The sequence below is a fragment of the Canis lupus genome, chromosome 18 (genome assembly GCF_003254725.2).
Source record: "Canis lupus dingo isolate Sandy chromosome 18, ASM325472v2, whole genome shotgun sequence".
Classification (NCBI taxonomy): Eukaryota; Metazoa; Chordata; class Mammalia; order Carnivora; family Canidae; genus Canis; species Canis lupus.
The window spans coordinates 49995278-50015440 of record NC_064260.1 but is presented as its reverse complement, the minus strand read 5'-3'; the positions used below and the strand labels follow the sequence as shown (position 1 = coordinate 50015440).

The 20163-nt window shown below is 57.6% G+C and overlaps 3 protein-coding genes across 5 annotated transcripts; 2 read left to right on the top strand and 1 right to left on the bottom strand.

The window, feature by feature from the left end:
- The first annotated feature begins 4589 nt into the window (after positions 1 to 4589).
- RAD9A (RAD9 checkpoint clamp component A) lies at positions 4590 to 10361 on the top strand. Of its 3 annotated transcripts, none has more exons than XM_025446060.3 (11): positions 4590 to 4774; positions 4858 to 4928; positions 5365 to 5493; positions 5898 to 6012; positions 6101 to 6200; positions 7624 to 7733; positions 7830 to 7939; positions 8017 to 8081; positions 8144 to 8299; positions 9058 to 9262; positions 9349 to 10361. In XM_025446060.3, exons 1-11 carry the CDS (start codon positions 4741 to 4743, stop codon positions 9442 to 9444), a joined length of 1191 nt encoding a protein of 396 aa, XP_025301845.1. In that variant the 5' UTR covers positions 4590 to 4740; the 3' UTR covers positions 9445 to 10361. The 3 variants fall into 3 exon arrangements, with proteins under 3 accessions (XP_025301845.1, XP_025301848.1, XP_025301846.1); XM_025446061.3 differs by having other exon boundaries at positions 4591 to 4774; positions 8162 to 8299; XM_025446063.3 differs by lacking the exons at positions 6101 to 6200; positions 7624 to 7733.
- PPP1CA (protein phosphatase 1 catalytic subunit alpha) lies at positions 10084 to 13102 on the bottom strand. The gene is made up of 7 exons (XM_025446064.3): positions 12952 to 13102; positions 12295 to 12426; positions 11908 to 12138; positions 11247 to 11351; positions 10827 to 11050; positions 10609 to 10743; positions 10084 to 10531 (listed from the first exon to the last, which is right to left on the bottom strand). The coding sequence occupies exons 1-7, from the start codon at positions 13004 to 13006 to the stop codon at positions 10421 to 10423; spliced, it is 993 nt and encodes a 330-aa protein (XP_025301849.1). The 5' UTR covers positions 13007 to 13102; the 3' UTR covers positions 10084 to 10420.
- An 814-nt stretch (positions 13103 to 13916) lies between these two features.
- Positions 13917 to 20080, top strand: TBC1D10C (TBC1 domain family member 10C). Its single transcript, XM_025446263.3, is given in 11 exon segments — positions 13917 to 14061; positions 14348 to 14526; positions 15275 to 15374; positions 15570 to 15677; positions 15766 to 15872; positions 16074 to 16188; positions 16844 to 16909; positions 17029 to 17218; positions 18942 to 19096; positions 19393 to 19452; positions 19454 to 20080. Coding segments are annotated over 10 exon segments (1341 nt in total). The 5' UTR covers positions 13917 to 14061; positions 14348 to 14374; the 3' UTR covers positions 19742 to 20080.
- The last annotated feature ends 83 nt before the right edge of the window (positions 20081 to 20163 follow it).

The following is a 20163-nucleotide window of genomic DNA, read 5'->3' as shown; positions in this document are numbered from 1 at the left end:
CCTGGAGTGCCCTTAGTCCACCACAGCAGATAGTCTGGGTTCAAGTCTTGCAAAGTCACCAAACGCTAGACACTGGTCGTTCAATATATGCTTCTTAAGCTGCTGCTCTGTACCAAGCTTGTTCTGGTTGCTGGGAGAGATGGCGGAGACCAAGGAAGGCCTGGGCAGCGCTTGTGTGCAGGGGGCTGGCAGTGCCTGGTGTCACAGGCAGGCAAGGGGTGCCCTGCCAGTACCGCGCCCCCGGCAGCTCGCAGCTCCCTTACCCCAGAGTGACCACCCGTATACTGTGTTGTGTGTGTGCACAGCCCAGCGGACTTCCTGCAGAGCCTTGGCACAGGCCGTTCCCTCTACTCAGTATTTCTGCACAGGAGTGGAAGCCCCTGAGGGCGGGGACTTTTGTCCTGCACTCTCTCTTCCTGTAGAGAAGTGTATCTAATACAGGTTAAATAAATGAATGACTGAGCTCCAGGAATTCCTGCATTTTTAAAAGGATTTCATTTTATTTATTTTTTAATTTTTATTTATTTTAAAAAATATTTTATTTATTTATTTGAGAGAGAGAGAGAAGAAGAAGCAGACTCGATCCCTGGTCTCCAGGACCACACCCTGGGCTAAATCGCTGAGCCACCCTGGCTACCCGAGGATTTTATTTTTAAGTAATCTCTATGCCCAACATGGGGCTCGAGCTTACAACCTCGAGATCAGGAGTCGCATGTTCCTCTGACAGAGCCAGCTAGGCAACCCTGAATTCCTGCATTCTTAAACTTAACCATTTGGGTAAGAAGTGGTTAAAGAGAAGAAGTTTCCCAGCAGATAATTATTTTAAAAGTTTGAAATGGTAATGGCCTTCCTCCATTCCGTATCCACCTCACCACACACATATGCCCCAATACCCATATGCTTATGTACTTGTAGGAGACCATCTTGAATATGGTGCGAGGTAAGAATTTGGGGTTTGAAAAGATCCTGAGAGAGCATCTCATGCAACCCTCTCATTTTATCAAGGAAGAAACAGGCTCAAGGGATGGCCTTGGCTCGCTTGTGATTCTCTGTGAATGGGGCTGGAGCTATGCCAGGTCTCTCCACCTCTTGCACAGACCCCAAATTTTCATTGGGTTCCCAACACAAAGTGTTCTTACCATTGTGAGACCCTCATCCTCCACTGTGCCTCCTTTGTCTGGACCAGAAAGACATCATTGCCTGTGCCAAGTGAAAGCTGGGAGAGGCTGCCCAGCTTCAGACAGGAGATCTACCTTCCAGTCTCACAGTCTGGGGGAAGCAGGATGCCAATTACAGCTCCTCTCCAGAGCTGTGGCCAGATGACAGGCCCAGAGAAGCTGAGGGCCCTGTCAAGATCACATCAAGGTTGGAAACAACCTGGGTAAGCATCTTACGTCACCAACCACAGTTGTACAGATGAGGAAATGGCTGCAGAGACAGAGAGGGACCCACCCAGTTACACAGCGAGTCAGCGGTGAAGCACAGACTAGAGACAACTGGCTTCTGGCAGGGTGTGTGTTGTGTCCAAATACATTAAAAAAAGACATTAAAAAGACATTAAAAATCCTAAAGAAGGGCGCTTGGCTGGCTCAGTCGGTAGAACATGCAACTCTTGATCTTGAGATTATAAAGGTTGTAAATTCAAGCCCACATTGGGCATAGAGTTTATTTATTTATTTATTAAATTTTATTTATTTATTCATGATAGACATAGAGAGAGAGAAAGAGAGGCAGAGACACAGGCAGAGGGAGAAGCAGGCTCCATGCCGGGAGCCCGACCCGGGACTCGATCCTGGGACTCCGGGATTGCACCCCGGGCCAAAGGCAGGTGCTAAACCACTGAGCCACCCAGGGATCCCCGAGATTATTTTTTTAAAGATTTTATTTATTTATTCATGAGACACACACACACACACACAGAGGCAGAGACACAGGCAGAGGGAGAAGCAGGATCCCTGCAGGGAGTCCAATGTGGGACTCCAATCCTGGACTTGAGATGCCCTGAGCCAAAGGCAGACGCCCAACCACTGAGCCACCCAGGCGTTCCAGGCATAGAGATTACTTAAAAAACAACAACTTAAATTTGCGTGTGTATGTGTGTGTATTTGTGTATGTGTGTCTGAAGACTCATTAAGAAACCTGAAGAGGGGATTCCTGGGTGGCTCAGTGGTTTGGCGCCTGCCTTTGGCCCAGGGCGCGATCCTGGAGTACCGGGGATCAAGTCGCCCGTCGGGCTCCCCGCATGGAGCCTGCTTCTCCCTCTGCCTGTCTCTGCCTCTCTCTTTCTCTGTGTCTATCATGAACAGATAAATAAATCTTTTTTTTTTAGATAAATAAATCTTAAAAAAAAAAAAAAAAACCTGAAGAGTTTGGGGTGCCTGGGTGGCATAGTCACTTAAGTATCCAACTCTTGGTTTTGGCTCAGGTCATGAGATTGAAACCCTCGTTGGGCTCTGCACTCAGCTAGGTCTTCTTAAGACTCCCTCCCCACTCCCTCTACCCACCCCCTCAAATAAACAAATAAATCTTTATTTTTTAAAGATTTTATTTATTAATTTATTTCGGGGAGACAGAGAGACATACCGCACAAGCAGGGGGAGTGGCAGAGGGAGGAGAAGCAGACTCCCTGCTGAGCAGGAAGTCCCACGTTGGAGTTGAACTCAGGACCCTGGGATCATGACCTGAGCCAAAGGCAGACACCCAACCAACTGAGCCACCCAGGTGTCCCTAAAGAAATAAACCTTAAAAAAGAAAAATAAAACCCTGGAGTTTATGTCTCCCTTGCCCTCCCCAGGGCCCTGCCTCAAAGACCTCAAGGCGATAGGACCTTCCAGCCCCATAGGTGTCAGTGGCAGAGGTGAGACTGTGTGATTATTTCCCCTCCTTGCTTTCCCGGGAGCCTTGACATCTGCCTCCTGTTCCAGTTGGGCTGCTCAGGTAATGGCTGTGGGGTAAAGCTGTGAAGGCCATGCTGAGTTACACTGGGATAAAGAAAGAGAGGGAGGGAGAGACAGAGAGGAGAGAGGGAAGGAAGAGAGTAGCTAATGCTAAGTTCTTTTGTGGATTTTATTTATTTTTTGTGGATTTTATTTTTTTGACAGAATGTGGAGAGGAGATAGCTACTGTCCAGGAAAAAAATGGGACTGTGTTGGAAGCTTCATGACAGCAGTTCATGTAGACACCTATGTATGAAAGACTGTTGCAGTGTGATGGGCAGTGGGGGCTGGTGAACAAAAGGCCTGTCTGAGGACCAGCAACTAAAGCTGTGCCCTAGGAAGAGAAGGAGCCAGCAGGGGGAACGTCCGTCAGGAGGACGTTTTAGGAAGATCGCTTTGGTGCCATTTGGAGAGCGGACTGCAGAAGACAGGAGGCAAGAGACCATTCAGCTCCTACAGTCGTTCAGGTGAGAGAGGATGGTGGCCCGAGCCAGGATGATGGCTGTGGAGATGGAAGAGTGTGCCATCTCTTTGGAAGGTGGGACAGTCAGGGCTTATACAAGGACTACAATACCTGGGGTGATGGAGAGGGTCTAGGCTGACTCCCAGTGTAAATGCCTGGGTTGAGGGGGGACCATTTACACTGACCCCCATGGAAGGCAAGAATAGCCTCACCCAGTGCTCTAGAGAAGTCTGGTGATGGCACGGACACTGAGGGCACGGGGGGCGGGGTCCGGAATCACAGGCCAGGAGCTGGAGGGCAAACGGCTGGTAGACAAACACCACTCCTCACTGCAGACAATACCAGAAGGGCAGGGCCAAGCAGGTCCTAAGAAATGTGGGGATGCCCAGGGCCCTGAAAGGCCCTACAGAACCTGGATGCTGTGGGGGCTTGAGTTCAGGAAATCCCTTAGGGACTTCCCTTCCACTTTGCAGACTTGGAGCCCAGAGCCCAGGGCGAGGGGGAAAATTCCCTGACGAACCGCCCCCTTCTGCACAGTCCTGGAGGCTTTTTAAAAATGACCCCATAAACGTGACTCTTCCCTCTTATAACGTTTCCAGCGCTTCCCACTGGTGTCCCCCACCATTTGGCAGCCTTCATCCCTCTGCAAGGCTCACAGGCCAGTTCCCTCCACGAGGGCCAAAGCCCACGCACCAATGCCCTTTCCTCCCGCTCCCCCTGCTAGGTACACCCTCCTACTCCTTTGAGCCCCCAGAATCTTCCGTTCTCCAAGGGTCAATGACGGATCCTCGAAGCCACAACGAACAGCCACTCTCCCACGCTGGAGTCCTGCAGGAAACTGCTTTCATCTCGTTAGAGCTGGTGGCTGCTGCCTGCGTCCCCGGGACGCTCCAGCTCGACCCCACGTCCAGACAGGCGCCCAGGAAGACCGGTACGAAGCGGCCCAGGAGGGCTCGCCCGCACACGTGCTCGCTGCCTCGCGCCGGGGACTTCGTGCTCTTGGTGTCCAGGTGCGCAGCCGCCGAGGCCCCGCCACGCCGGCCGGCGCCCCGCGCTCCCGGCTCCGGTGACCGCCGCCCGCCCCTCACCGGGACCCCGTCACGTGACGGCGGAGCAGCCGGACGTTTTCTCACGTGACGGAGGCGCCGGCGTGTGGACCAATGAGAAGGCGGGGGCGGGGCTTCCGAGGGGCGGTGCGCGGGAAGGGAACGCCGGGCCGCTCGGCGGCGGCTGGTGAGACCCGGACCCGAGCCGCGGGCGGGGTGGGCAGGGCCCGGCGCGGACCAGCCGCCAGACCCAGCCCGGTCGGAGGCCAGGCCCGACCTCGGCGCTGGGGGCAGCATGAAGTGTCTGGTCACCGGCGGCAACGTGAAGGGTGAGTTCGGGGCCCCCGGGGGCGGGGGCACGTGGGACCGCGGGAGACGCCAGCCTAACCCGTTTCTCTTCTCTTCCCCGCAGTGCTCGGCAAGGCCGTCCATTCCCTGTCCCGCATCGGGGACGAGCTCTACCTGGAGCCCCTGGAGGACGGGGTGAGGGGGGTCACAATCGGGAGCCAGCTTCACCTCGTGTCAGGCTAGATGCCCTTGGGCAGAATTGTCTGCCAAGGTTGCCCCCCCCCCCCACCGTTGTTGGGGTGTCAGGTTGGGTCCTGTCATCTTCCCAGGCCGGTGTGTGGATCGAGAGCCATTGCCCTCCCCGAAGTGCCTTGTGTGTGTTTGGGGGGGGGGGGCGGGTAACTAGGGAAAAAAGGCAGTGTGTGCTGACGGTTGTGTAGGGCCCTTGCCACCAGGGACTCAGGGAAGGCTTCATGGAGAAGGCAGTCGCTGACTGGAAGGAGAGGGAGGATTTCAACAGGTGACGGTGGAGGAGGAGGACATTAGGACAGGTGTGAGCAGAAGCCAGACAGAGGACAGAGCCTGTTTCTGCCCCCTGACCGCATCCCTCTCCCTGCTCTTCCTGGCCCAGCTCTCTCTTCGGACGGTGAACTCCTCTCGCTCTGCCTATGCCTGCTTCCTCTTTGCCCCACTCTTCTTCCAGCAGTACCAGGCCACCACCTCTGGTCAGGAAGCCCTGCGCTGTAAGATCTTGATGAAGGTGAGGTGTTTCCCCCCCCCCCCAACCAGGAATGGGTCCACCCTGGGGCATTCAGAAGATCCTGACTGGGGAGGGGGGTGTATGCAGGAGCAAACCAATGTAAAATGCATTGAGGTGTACAGTAGAGACACCACAGAGGGTAATGGGAGCTGGGGAGAGGGTAATAGATCCTTCCAGGGACCTGGAGAGAGTGGTGATATTGAAAAGTAAGCAGATCTTTCAAGACATCCCAGACAGGTGTGATAGCATGAACAGAGAAAGGCCTGGAAAAGCATAAGTGTTCTGCATGTTGTGGGAGCTCCCTCTCTAGTGTGACAGTGCTGAGCCTGGGATGGCCAGAGCCTACATGGGATGTGGAAGCTGGTTGGTGGAGGCCACTGGGCTGATGGGTTTCCCTTGCACAGTCGTTCCTGGCTGTCTTCCGCTCGCTGGCAACGGTGGAGAAGACTGTGGAGAAATGCTGCATCTCACTGAATGGCAGGAGCAGCCGCCTGGTGGTCCAGCTACACTGCAAATACGGTGAGGGGGCAGCTGACTGGCCGAGGAATCCCTGGGGTGGAGGGGTGGAGGTTAGCAAAACCCACTGAGACCCCATCTGCCCATCCAGGGGTGAGGAAGACTCACAACCTGTCCTTCCAGGACTGCGAGTCCCTGCAGGCCGTCTTCGACCCAGCCTTGTGCCCCCATGTACTCCGTGCCCCAGCACGGTGAGTGTGTCCCTCTGGATACAGACTGAATGTGGGTCTTTTTTTATTTTTTGGAGCTTCAAGGGTCAATTTGAGAAGACACCTTCTTCATTTTCTCTACAGAGTTTCTGTGAACCTCAAAGAATTAGTCCAGATCAGTTTGCTCTCAGGTCTGGCTCTTTAAGGGCAGAGGCTGGAATAGAGGAGGCATTGCTCTGTGCTCCTCACTGTGTCCAGGAACCTGCATTCTCCACCCTAAAGATCTGGCTTGGCTTTCTGGCCACTTGGACCCCTTCTGACTCCCCTTTTAGGAAGCAGGTCTCTTGCTTGCCCTTAAGTCCCCTTCCTTGGGCTTCAGGAGCCTTGAATGTCCATCTTTCACTTTCTGGCTCAGGGGCTCCAAATTCTTCTCTGGAGTAGTCATCTTTCTGGGAGTGTTCTCTATTCAAGGGCAGCCTCTCTTCCCATCTACTTGGGCTGGAGCTTTGAGAAGTCCACAGGCCAAGGAAGGAGGCTGGACAGGGAGGCCATGCTCCAGGAGGGCAACCTGGATCAGCAGCTGTGGGGGTATGGCTGTCCTGGGAAAATCAGAGCACACCTAAGGGCTATGCAGGGCCTGGGAGATGGAGTCTACAGAGGAGGCAAAGGTTCCTGCAGAAGACCAATGTAGAGAGGGATGGCTCCCCTCCCACCCCATGCTGGATGCTGCTTGCATCCGAGTAACCCAAGGTAATGTTCATTTCTTTTTGTAGCCATAGGGTATGATAATTTGAAGTTTCCTTCGGGTCCTGAGTCTGTTTTTCTGAGTTCTGTTGAGATAATGCTGCTTAGGACTCCTTTGGGTAGAGAAAGAGAGAAGGATATCACCTCTGGTCTGGATTTTGGAGCTTTATTATTATTTTTTTTTAATGAGCAATTGTTTTTCTTCTTTCTTTGTTTTTCTTCAAATATGTATAAAAGTGGATGTCTGCTCCCATCTGCTCCGGTTCCAATTGTCTTGAGACAAATTCCAATTGTTACTTCATATGTAAATATTTGTCAACATGTATTCCTAGAAGACAGAGATTTAAGGCCTTTTTCCTGAAGGCTGAATTTCTAGGGATGGCCTGGGTGTGGTTTCCCACCCCTGGGTGGGCAGGTGCTGCTTGCCTGGTTTGGCCCAGTGCAAACATTCCATGCTTTCTGTTGCCTCCTCTGGGCTGTGCTCTTGTCTGCCCCATCCCTTGCAGTGGACTCTTCTCCCCCCAACAGCCTGAAAGCTTTGGATGGGGCAGGACCCATGACCTGCTCACCCTGTCCTCCTTCCCAGGGTATCCCACACATGGTGGATCCCCTTGGACTCTGGCACGTGTCATAGCCCTGCCTCAGCTCAAGAGCAAAGCCACAGTGCAGGACTGAGTGTGTGATGTTGTACTCCCCCCCCGCCCCCCGCCCTGCCCCACAGGGTTCTGGGGGAGGCTGTTCTGCCCTTCCCCCCTGCACTGGCAGAAGTGACGTTGGGCATTGGCTGTGGCCGCAGGGTCATCCTGCGCAGCTACCAGGAGGAAGAGGCAGGTGAGAGAGCCAGACATGGCCTTAGGCAGGGTCAGAGCTGGGGTGGGAGGGGGTAGGGCCTAGAAGCCTAGGTTCCTCCTGTTCCTGCCTCCACAGACAGCACCGTCAAAGCCATGGTGACCGAGATGAGCATTGGGGAGGAGGATTTCCAGCAGCTGCAGGCCCAAGAAGGGGTGGCCATCACTTTCTGCCTTAAGGAATTTCGGGTGAGGTTCCCCCCAACACACCACCCTGTCCTTCCCTTCCTGCCCAGGGCCTCACTGCTCTGCTTCTCCCCTCCTAGGGACTCCTGAGCTTTGCAGAGTCAGCAAACTTGTCTCTTAGTGTTCACTTCGATGCACCAGGCAGGTAATTCCCAGCCTCAGGAGGGGAGGGGATGCTGAGAGCTGAAAGGCCCTGACCTTGCCCAGGACCTGTCATCTGCCTAGGCCAGCCATCTTTGCTGTCAAGGATTCTCTGCTGGATGGACACTTTGTCCTGGCCACACTATCAGAGTCGGACCTGCACTCCCCAGCCATGTGCTCCCCAGAGCTCCACAGGCTTGCGCCTCCACTCCAAGCTCACAGGTGAGGAAGCCCACCTGCCTCCCCATGCCTCCCCACTCCCCTCTCTCTGCACCCTGGCCTGAGCCTACTGCTTGCAGCGTGTGCACCTCCCCCAGCACATACACTTCCTGTTGGGCCCAGTGCTACAGCTCTCTCCAGCCCTGCAGGCTCAGTCTTCCTGGTCAGCTGTGCTCAGAGATCCCTCCCACCCAGGGAAGTGTCCCCAAGGTCGGGCTGGCTTCCTTCTCTGGCTGAGTCCTCCCCTTAGAGCCTCTTCCCAGGCCAAGGAGGGAACAGACTGCTGGGAGGCAGGGGGCTGACTGGGGCTGGGGAAAGCAGGTGGCTGGAAGGGCAGGTGGGCTGGGGAGGATGGGCCCAGTGTAGTGGAAGCAGAGGAAGTTTGGTCTGGCCCCCCGCCCAGCAAGTCCCTGGGCCCCAGTGCTCTCCAGCTCCGTCTCCTGGGAAGGGGGGAGCTTTAGCCCCAGGTGGCCTAGTTCAGAGGACTTGAGGCTTCTCTACCCAAGCTGAGCTAAACTGGCTCCCAGGATGTTTCCCTCAAGCCCCTATTTGAATTCTGATCAAACAGATTCCAGGTCCACTCCCTGCAGGAAGACACCATTTAACCACTGCATCGTTTCCCCTCCTATGAAATGAAAGTAATAAAGTCAAGAGACCACCAGTGGTCACAAGGCTTTTACAAATACTCCGACTCCTCTAGGGGTCCTGCCTCTGTACCTTCTTTTCACCCTCCTGCTCACTGATACCGTCCCTGCCTGCAGCACACCCCACCTGGATGACTTTGCCAGTGACGACATTGACTCTTACATGATTGCCATGGAAACTACTGCGGACAGCGAGGGCTCCCGGGCAGTACCCTCCATCCCCCTTTCACCTGGACTCCGGCCCCCCTGTAGCCCTGGCCCCTTCTCAGAAGACCATGAAGCCGAGCCCAGTACAGAGCCTGGGACTCCCCCACCCAAGAAGGTAGGGGCTGGAGATGGAGGTAGGGGTGGGAGACAAAGAGGGAACAGCCTCCAGAGCTCACTCTACTTCTCTTCGCTCCATTCCAGTTCCGCTCGCTGTTCTTTGGCTCCATCCTCGCCCCTGTACACTCTCCTCCGGGCCCCAGCCCTGTGCTGGCTGAAGATAGTGAGGGTGAAGGCTGAACTGAGAACAAGCCTGTGTCCAGAGGCTCTGATTAGATGAAACCACAGCCTCCTCCTTCCCCCAGCAGCAGCCCAGGGATGGGGCTAATCACCCTGGTGGTTGGTAAAGGTGGGCTGTGTTGGAGTAGAGCACTGGTCTTGATGCCACCCCAGGTCCTTCCTGGCTCTGACTAGCCTGGGTCCTGTCTTCTCTAACTCCCAACCAATCATGTCTGTTCCCAGGCTTTGCACCGAGCTGCCACCTGATGGGAGGCCCCCTGTTATTCCCCTCCCATAGGCCTTTAGGCCAGACTCCCAACTATGTGGCTAGGGCTGGACACCTGCCTTCCCTAAGCCTACCTCCCCAGGACAGAAATCACAGAGGGGCTATGAGCCCCTGCTGATTTACCTTCTTTGCCAATCATGACTTGTCTGTCCCTTAAATCCTAAACACACCTCTGGAATCCTTTGTGGTCACCAAACTGTTTTCTCTATACTCTCTGGCCCCAGCTTGGAATTCTAAGCCCCCATGGACCTGAGCCTATGGCTGGGATTGCCCTAGCTGGGGCCCCATGCCCAGCATGCCTATCCTCCCAAGCAGCCCTGGACAGAAGGGCTGCCAGGCCCAGTATTTGGGACAAGGGAGACAGAGGCCATGGCGAGAATCCAGCTTTGACCTTTATTCAAGAGACCAGATGGGTTGCCCCAGGATCTGTCGGCCAGCCCTGAGGCCAAGCAAGGCTGGAAACCCACATCTGGCCCTGCTTTGCCCTGAGCTGCAGCCTCAGCCCCAGGATCCTGCTTGCCACCACTATAGCAGGCGGAAGGGGCCCTGGGGGATTGGACGCTGCTATTGATTCATTAAAAAAAAAAAAAAATACACCAAGGCTCCGTGTTCCCCGTGACAGGTGGGCCTGGGGGGCCAGCGTGAACCCCCTATGGCCACGTAATTTCTGTACAAATCCACCATCTGGGGCAGAGTGCGGGCACGCGGAGGCTATTTCTTGGCTTTGGCGGAGTTGCGGGGTGGGGTGATGGGCCGGCCTCCAGGGTTCAAGCCACTGAATTGCCCGTATTTCCCCTTGTTCTTGTCAGCGGGCTTGAGTATCTAAAAAAGACAAGAGCTGGTCAAACTCATGGGCTAAGCCACAGGGTCACCAGCCCCCCTCCTTCCCCCATCCCAACCTGGAAGGAGCACATGAGTGTCTCATCCACACTCATCATGGCGCCTGCATTGTCAAACTCGCCACAGTAGTTGGGAGCCGAGAAGAGAGTCACCAGCTGCCGCTTGGCAAAGAATTCATAGCCATCTTCTACCACCTGGATGAGGATGGGGGCAGTTTGTTCAGCAGGTGCTGGCTACCCAGGCCCCACTCCCACCCGCCCCAGAGCTGCCAGCCCACCTGGTGTGCCCGGCAGATGAGGTCCAAGTCGTGCTTGTGCAGGAATTTGGCCACTACCTCAGCCCCAAAGGTAAAGGAGACACCACGGTCATTCTCGCCCCAGCCCTGCACGTCCTTGTCAGGGTCAGACCACAGCAGGTCGCACAGCAGGCCCTGGTCCGGCACGTCTGTAGGCCGCATGATACGCCGAATCTGCTCCATGGACTGCAGGTCTGGGGACAGGCCTGGGGGAGGGCAGGTTACTTGCTTAAGCCTCAAAACAAAGAGTGACATGCAAACCAAGACCACTGGGAGAGGTCTTCCAGGTGACGGGGAAGACATCCTCCAGCTAACAGCCTCATCCCAGGGCTCCCCGGGATGTGGCCCAGGGCTCTTCCTTCCCAAAGAACCCTTCAACATGTACCCTAGAGCCACTCTCACCTCCATGGCAGCAGAAGATCTTCTCATCCACGATGGCAGCAATGGGCAGGCAGTTGAAGCAGTCAGTAAAGGTCTTCCACAGTTTAATATTGTAGCGTCTCTTGCCTGCTGGGAGGAAGGAGATGCCTCATGAGGCCTATCTGCCCCACAGCCAGCCTGGGTCTTGAGGCCCTCCAGACACAGCTGGGAGAAGAGAATGGCAGACAAGAAGAGAATCCCCCCTCCCCCGACTCCGCTGCCTACCAGCCTTCCAGGAATTCTAAAGCAGCTAGGTCCAGAGGAACCTGAGTTCCAATCCGAAACAACCCACCCGCACCCAGTGAGCAGGGCCAGGCCAAGACTAGGCCTGGTTTATCTCAGCTTCTGGTTGGTAGGATCCAGTCCAAATAGGCATCCCAAGTGCCTAATGGATGTCCTGGAGGGGAGTGTCATGAGGCAGGGCCCTGCATTAGAACATGGGCAGTCCTCAGCAGTCACTCCCCAGACCCCTCCTGCGTGCCGGCCCCACGGCAGGAGGGCAGGCAGAGAGGCACCAACTGGTGTGCACCCTTCGCAGAGCTCGCGGTCTGTGGGTAGTGGTCAGACACCAATTCCCCTACTGCCAGGCCTATGTGAGGGTCTCCCCGAAAAGGGAAGTCACTTAAGGACTTGGGCTACTCACACTCATCGTAGAAGCCATAGATGCGGTTGATGCTAGCACACTCATGGTTCCCACGGAGCAGGAAGAAGTTTTCGGGGTACTTGATCTTATAGGCCAGCAGCAAGCAGATGGTTTCCAAAGACTGCTTGCCCCGGTCCACGTAGTCCCCCAGGAAGAGGTAGTTGCTCTCTGGAGGGAAGCCACCATACTCGAAGAGCCGCAGAAGGTCGTAGTACTGGCCATGGATGTCACCTGTAACCCAGGGAACCGGTTCAGCGCTAGGTGCAGGGGCTACACTTGAACCCAGGGCCAAGTTCGGGCTCCAGGGAGCAGCAATGCAAGGACTGGGCGGGGTGAAGTGGGGATTCCACTTTCAGAAAGCCAAAGGGATCTGGGCAGCAGACTCACCGCAGATCTTGAGGGGTGCCTCCAGCTCCAAAAGAATGGGCTGGCTCAGGAAAATCTCCCGTGATTTGAGGCACAGACCACGGATCTCGTTCTCTGTTAGCTGTACATTCTTTCCAGGCCGCGAGCCCTGCACTGTGGGAGGAATGGGGTGTCAAGACTCTGGTCCCTCAGGCAGGAGGAAGGTGGGCGACACAAGTGGCCCTATGGGCACATCTGAGGGCGCCTGGGCCTCCTAGGCCCCTCCCTGCCTAGGGGCAGCTGTTGCTGGTGAGCCTCCCAGGACCTCCGCCTCTGGCCTCCCAGGATGGGACCCCCTCGAGGGGGTGTGCTGTGCGCGGGGGCCTGCCACCCAACACCCCACCCATAGCGCAGGACCCCTGGGAGGGGTGGAGCTAGGCTTCTTAGGTTTCTCCCTCACTCCCAATAGCGCAGGCCAACCCGTGCGCCCCCCGCCCAGGAGGGGGGCTGCTCCCCGTGCCAGAGCGTCCCCGGAACCCCCCTCCCCCGGCGCGCCGCGACTCGGGGGGCGGCTGTGGCCACGGGACCTTGCGGCCCGTCCCCGCCCAGTCTAAGCTGGCCCGGGGAGGGGCAGGCCCGCCCGCGCACCACTTCCGGGCCAGGGCGCGGCGGGCACCGACCTCCCCTGCCCCGGCCAACCTTCCAGCAGGCGCCCGATGATGGAGTCCAGGTTGAGCTTCTCACTGTCGGACATGGCGGCGCCGCCGCTCCGCCCCAGCAGCTCCGGGCCCGCTCCTGCCGCCCTCCCTCCCGCCCGCTGCCTCCTTCCGGCCTGGCGCTCCTTCCGCCCGCCCCGGCCCGCCCCGGCCTGCCGCCCCGCCTCCCCGGCCCGCCGCCCCGCCCTGCGCGCTGCCCCCGCGCTCCTAGCGCTCCCGCCGGACACCGCGCGCAGCGGCCGCGGCGGCCCGGGGGGCGGGGCATAGGGGACGGGGCGGGGCTCGGGCTGAGCTCGGCCGTCGGGACGGAGCCCGGCCGGTGGGTGGAGCTCGGAGGGCGGGGTCGAGTCTGGTCCCGCCCCCGAGGAGTTACCCGAGTCCAGTTCCGAGAATATGGGGCCGGAAGTGCTGTGGGAGTTGTTTGTCTCTGTCAGACGCTAACCCACCCCCTGGGCGGGAGCGTGGTATGAGCACATTAATAACCGATGCTCCAGACACTGCGGATCAAGTCCTCGAAGTGCAGAAAAGGAAACGGAGACTCAAGAGATAGCAGGGGGGTGGGTTGGTCCAAAACCCTGGCCTCACATTCACGGGGGGCCTCCACCTCCTGAGTCTCTGCGGCCCTCAAGGCAGCTGGCCAGACCCAGGCACCTGCCGCGGCGCTCTGAACCCATCTTGGTCCACGCTGTGCTGCACGCTGAACTAATTTTTGTAAGTTCCGTTATTGCCTGCTGAGTGCATAATAACGCTGCGTTAGGTATATATTCAAAGCATTACTTGTAAAGAGCAAATATTAAATAAACGAGAATTCTCACTGGAATCTTGAATTGTTTTAACCTCAAAACTGGAGGGGCCTGGCCTCTGTAACTCGGGTGGGTCCTGGACTGGTCACACCCTGCTCTGGAGCCCAAGCCTGCAGCCACCCAGCCCATGGGGAGGGTGGGAGGAGCCCACGGTCCTGGGGGCACTGGGGCAGGCCGGAAGAGCCTCAGAGAGGAAGAGGTGACCCCCCCACACACTTGGGAGGGGAGTGTGGGAGGGGCCCCCCAGCCGGTGGCTGAAGCTGCTGAGAAGGAGGAAGTGAGAGGAGGAGGTGAGGTGCAGCAGGGAGGTAAGCTGGCCTGGGGGGGCAGGGGCTGGGCCTGGGGACCAGCCTCTACACAGAGGTCTGGCTTTTCTGCCATTTCAAGGCTCACTCTCACCCTCACCCTCCCACCCCGATAAAAGAGGGGACAGAGGGGGCTTGGTGAGATGCCCTGAAGTCTGTGCCCTCTGAACCCTGCAGCCAGGTCCCCGGGCTGGGGACCGGCTGGATGGGAGCTCAGGCCCCAGGCTGGTCAGAAGCTGCCTCTCACACTGGCTTTCCCCACATCTTGCAGCCTGTGGTAGCTTGGGTCTGGGGCACCATGGCCCAGGCCCTGGGGGAGGACCTGGTACAACCTTTCGAGCTGCAGGATGACTCAAGCTCTTTGGGGTCCGACTCAGAGCTGAGTGGGCCTGGCCCATATCGCCAGGCTGATCGCTATGGCTTCATTGGGGGCAGCTCAGCAGAGCCAGGGTAAGTGGGGAAGGGATGAGGGGCAGTGGGGTGCTGGGAGTGAGGATGGGGGTTGAGGGCTGAATTCTAGAGACAGGCTCAACTCCTAGGGTCCTAGAGGGCCTGGGGACTCAGCCAGTGTCCCTACTCCTCATGTTCCAGGAGGAATCCTAAAGCTGGTAGGGCTGCGGCAAGAGTGTCCCTCATGTGTCTCTTTGACTCCCAATCTCCCAGCCTTTGCACCTATCCTTGGGGCCAGATATCCTTCTGCTTTTAATCCCTGCCATGATAATCCCAGAACCAAACCAAAGAACCCACACCTCTATCCCTACCATCTTCCTTTCCAGATATACAGACAGGAAAACAATTCCAGATAGGAGCTTGCCCAAGGTCACACGGCAGATCAGATAGAATCAGGTTCAAACTCAGGACTCCTAGCTTCTAGCCCTTGGCTCTGGCCACCTGCCTCTCTTATGAGTTGTCTGTGTTCCTGTCCTGGAGGACAGCCACCTGGCCCCTGCCCTCCCCCAACACACACCTACACACCCCCTTCAGCCTCTCCTGCTTCTGCCCACATCAGAGCCACATTTTCTCCTGTCCCTATGACAACCACTGGCAACTCCTGGGTGATAGGTTACCCCCCACCCGGGGCTCCCTAGAGATCCCCACAACCAGGAGCTGAGTTTACCCGGGTAGCATGGAAGGTGGCAGAGGTGGGCTCTGGGTGAGAGCCAGCCAACGCCTCGATGCCTGTGCCTTGTGCCCACAGGCCAGGTCACCCTCCTGCAGACCTTATCCGCCAGCGGGAGATGAAGTGGGTGGAGATGACCTCACACTGGGAGAAAACCATGTCTCGGCGGTACAAGAAGGTGAGGGGACAATGGGACTCTTCAGTCATCCCCCTTTGCCTCTGCCTATGCCCTGGCAAAATTTACCCATCCTGTGTCCCTACCCCCCCAAGTGACCCTTGTCCCATGACACATTGGAGCTTGGGATCCTCCAATAGGAGCAGGGCAGGCTGGTCTGGCTGATCTAATGGGGCCCTGGGGTGGGCCTCCCTGCAGGTCAAGATGCAGTGCCGGAAAGGCATCCCCTCAGCTCTCCGGGCCCGCTGCTGGCCCCTGTTGTGTGGAGCCCATGTATGTCAGAAGAACAGCCCTGGCACCTATCAGGTAATACAGTTGACAGGGGTTCTGCTTCCCCTTTCTAGAGCCTCTGGCTGCTCTTAGCCCTCACAGAGAGCTTCCTGTCCACACACAGGAACTGGCCGAGGCCCCTGGAGACCCACAGTGGATGGAGACCATCAGCAGGGACCTACACCGCCAGTTCCCCCTACACGAAATGTTTGTGTCACCTCAGGGTCACGGGTAGGTGGCCAGTGACACCCAGGGACCTCCAGCCCCACAACCTCCAGGGCTTTCAGCCCAGACTCCTACCTCAGCCTCAGCTTATATCCTTACATCTCAGGGGATCCAGCGAGGCCCAGGGGGGCTGTGACCTGGGAAGAGGCCATCTTCGGGCAGGGAAGGGGTATCTGAACCAGCCCCTAATGGGGTCTTCTGGCACAGGCAGCAGGGGCTCCTGCAGGTCTTGAAAGCCTATACGCTGCATCGGCCGGAACAGGGCTACTGTCAGGCCCAGGGTCCCGTGGCTGCCGTGCTACTCATGCATCTGCCCCCAGAGGTGAGTGCCCTAGACCCTAACCAGGGACTTGAGACCCTGACACCTAAACCCAGTGATCCATGATCCTGACCTTAGGTACTTGAGGTCCTTGACCCACATCCTAGTGACCTACAGACCTAGTAATCCTGTGCTCCGGACCCATGACTCCTATCCCCAGGAACTCGGGACTCAGGGATCTGGGATCCTTGACTCCCAGATCCTGTCCTAGTCACCTAGGGCCTCATGACCATCAACTTCAGTGACTTTCAAGCCCAACGACCTTGACTCCAGGTCAAGGTCCCTTTGGCCCCTGCTCCCTGCCCCAGTGACCTAAGAATCTGGATGTCATCACCTCGACCTCAGGACTCCTGATTCTGAGCCCTGTGACCACGATCTCAATGACTCTAAGAGCTCAGGACTTGAACTTTAGGACCCTCCCAACCCTTGACCAGTGAGCCCCAACTCTGTGACCCTGAAATTCAACACCATGAACCCAATGACTTCCAAACTCCTAAACCAATTGATAGGCAGAGAGACTTTTGGTGAGAGCCTGAGTTTAGGCTCCAGAGTGACCTCAGAGGGCACCTATGCCCACTCCCGCGCTCTGTTCCCCTATCCTATGGTTCCTTCTGTGATCCCCTGGGTGTGGGCACTCATGGCGTGTGCCCCCACCCAGGAGGCCTTCTGGTGCCTGGTACAGATCTGCGAGGTCTACCTCCCCGGCTACTACGGGCCCCACATGGTGAGAGGAGGGGGGCGGAGGGCCCGGGGATGCACTGGGTGGGCAGGCAGGGGCCCTGGGAATGGAAAGGGGCAGAGCCTGGGATTGGGGAGTAGAGGCGCTGACGGACATGGCTGCAGGAGGCCGTGCAGCTGGATGCTGAGGTGTTCATGGCCCTGCTTCGGCGGCTGCTCCCTCGCGTGCACAAGCATCTGCAGCAGGTGGGCGTGGGGCCTCTGCTCTACCTGCCCGAATGGTTCCTGTGCCTCTTCGCCCGCTCCCTGCCTTTCCCCATCGTGCTGCGCGTCTGGGACGCCTTCCTCAGTGAGGGTGAGTGGCAGCTGGAGGGGAGGCGTGGCCAGCGCGGGGAGCCTGGGGGTGCACGGGCAGGGACGGAGCCTCCACTCGGCCCCACCTGCCCCTGCCAATCCCGGCTGGGGTGTGGGCGCCAGAGGGTGCCAGGGTGATGGTGTCAGCCGGGCTCTGGGGGGAACGGCCCAGCCCCTGCCTGCACATCACCAGGGTACTGACTGGTAGCTCCTGCCCCTGTGATGAGATTACCTGAGGGAAGGCAGACTCTGCCCAGTGGCAGGCTGGGGAGCCGAGGAAGCCCCTCCCCCCAGGTAGGGGGGCCCAGCTGAGGGGGCCAAGCAGTGGAGCTGTTCAGGGTCTGGGCTCAGTAAGCATGGCCAGTGGCAGGGACGGGGCTGGTGGGAGTGGAAGAGTGCTGGTCGCTGGAGCCCACAGGCACTAGGTGAGCCCTCAGGGTGCCAGGCACCGCTATAGACGCTGGGATCACCTGAGTCAACACCACTGCGGTCTGGTGGGGGTGGGGATGGGAGACAACAGGGACCAAATTAACAAGATATTTATAGGGGTGCCTGGCTGGCTCAGTGGTGGAGCATGTGATTCGATCTCTGGGTGGTGAGTTCAAGCCCCACTTTGGGCATAAAGCTTTAAAAAAAAAAGGGATATTTATAGATTGTCCTAAGTGTCACAAAGAAAATAAAACAAGCGATGAGACCATATTAGGGGAGCAGTGGGAGGAGAGTGCTGTTTTCAAGAAGCTTTTGGCCTCTCCATGGAGGAGACAAACTTGCAGGGCCCAGGTGGAGGTGGGAGAACCAGAGAGATTGATGTCCATAGGGTCCAGGCTATAGACTCCTTGGGGGTGTGGGCATGGAGAGAGATGAAACCAGAGAGGTCAGGCCGAGAGTAGGAGCATTCAGGGCAGAGCTGAGCTGGACTTTTTGGGACTTTGGGGCTCTGCCTTGGTACCCCCGTCAGTAACCCACCTGCCTTCTGATCTATCTGGGTTGTCTCGCAGTAACAACTAAAAAATGGTAGAAATCAATCAGTACGTCTATTGAGCTCCTGCTTTGTGCCCAGTTGGCTCCAGGCCCTATTAGGGGTCTGGCCACAGGTGTCCAGGCTGCTAGGTATGTGTCATCACCCCTCTAACCTCAGATCTCAAAGGCCAGGCAGGGCAAGCTGAGCCCCCTTTGCCCTCTCTGCCAAGGACAGGACAGGCAATGTCACAGGCTCCCATTTGTCATGATGATGACGTGAATGGCTGTTATCATCTCTTTACAAGCCACAGTTGTCACTAGGCCTCACTGGTCCTCAGACTTGAGACTGCCCGGAAAGGATTCTGAGGCTCCGGGAACAGCCCAAGGTCACACCCACGCATGGCTGTGAGCATGTGTGCCTGTGTGTGTGCACATGTGCACCATGCTGTTGGCTTAGGGGTGAAGAGCTCTAGTGAGAATCTCTCCAGAATGAGGTCTCCGATCTGAGCTGGAAAGCTCGTAAGGACAAGTTGCTGAAGCTCAGAGAGCAGGTGTAAGGAGTGGCTAGCCCAGGGTTCTTGGCAGGCTTCTCTGCCCGGAAGCGTCTGCGGCTGCAGACACTCGTCAGTGCCCCCACATTGCAACCCCGCCGTCCAGCACTGCTCCTGGTCTAAGTAGCGGCTGCAGAGCTGCAGGAGGGTGGAAGGCGTCCGGCTGAGGTTAGGTTTAGGTACAGAGCATTGAGTGAGCCCCACGGCCTGCAGGTGTGAAGGTCCTGTTCCGCGTGGGGCTGACGCTGGTGCGCCTGGCGCTGGGCACCACAGAACAACGCCTGGCCTGCCCAGGGCTCCTGGAGACCCTCGGTGCGCTACGAGCCATCCCCCCAACCCAGCTGCAGGAGGAGGTCTTCATGTCCCAGGTGGGTGCCCCCTGCCTCCCTTCCACAATGGCCCAGCCCCTGCTGCTCAAGTGGGGAAATGGAGTCTCCCCGCAGAAGTCAGAATGAGAACCGGGGCTCAGTTCCTGTCCTCTGAGCAGCAGTGAATGTGAAAACCCCAGGCTTCAAGTAGTTTTCTATGGCGTAGTGAGTCTGGCTGTCAGCCCCTCAGCCCTCAGCCACTTCCTGGGGCTGCGTCCTGCCCGCCCTGTGGGGACCACATGGTTTCCTGCCCTTCCCCCAGTCTGGGCACACTCAGTACCAACCACTCCCCACAGGTGCACAGCATGGCCCTGTCTGAGCAGGACCTGCAGCGGGAGATCAGGGTCCAGCTGGCCTCGGCTGCCTGAGTCGACGTCCGGGCCACCCCCCAGGCCTCAGGCTCGCCTGCCTGGGGCCCAAGCCATCTTTGAGGCCCAGCAGCTGGCAGGGGCACAGGGGAGTGCTAAGCCCGAGGTGCCTCGGATAGTGGTGCAGCCCCCAGAGGAGCCCAGGCCACCACGGCGCAAGCCCCAGACCCGAGGCAAGACTTTCCACGGGCTCCTGACTCGGTCCAGGGGTCCTCCTATTGAGGGCCCCCCCAGGTCTCATCGAGGCTCCACATCCTTCCTGGATACCCGATTCTGAAGGTTCCACTTCTGAGGATATTGTGGACTCGGTATCCGCTAACCCCAGTTGCCTGATTGGCTGATGCCAGCCTCAAAGATGGCACTGCACTTTACCGCTGGGACTTGGCAACTCGGCTCCCTTCCCACGGACTGTCAGACACAAGGATGAAGGAAGGTCACAGAGTGTGGTTTCAGGGCCCCAGGCCTGCCCTTCACCCGCGGAGCTGCCCTGGTACCCGGGCCCTTGCAAGCATGGGAGCTGGCATGGAAGGAGTGTGGGGCTAGGGGCACCTGGCAGGGCTAGGGGACCCCAAAGGGCTCCTGGGGAGGCCTAGAATAAAGTCTGAACAAAACCCTAGATGGAGTTGGATTGACTGCTCTCCACCCCCAACTCTAGACCAGCTGCCCCTTCCCCTGCTCCCTCACCCCCTCACCTTGCCT

Coding starts and splice junctions, on each gene's coding strand:
- PPP1CA (XM_025446064.3), bottom strand. CDS start 13,006: ATGTCCGACAGTGAGAAGCTCAACCTGGACTCCATCATCGGGCGCCTG. Junction 12,427..12,951: donor CATCGGGCGCCTGCTGGAAG/GTTGGCCGGGGC, acceptor TTCCTCCCACAG/TGCAGGGCTCGCGGCCTGGA. Junction 12,139..12,294: donor GGCACCCCTCAAGATCTGCG/GTGAGTCTGCTG, acceptor CCTGGGTTACAG/GTGACATCCATGGCCAGTAC.
- RAD9A (XM_025446060.3), top strand. CDS start 4,741: ATGAAGTGTCTGGTCACCGGCGGCAACGTGAAGG. Junction 7,940..8,016: donor TCTGCCTTAAGGAATTTCGG/GTGAGGTTCCCC, acceptor CTCCCCTCCTAG/GGACTCCTGAGCTTTGCAGA. Junction 8,082..8,143: donor CACTTCGATGCACCAGGCAG/GTAATTCCCAGC, acceptor GACCTTGCCCAG/GACCTGTCATCTGCCTAGGC.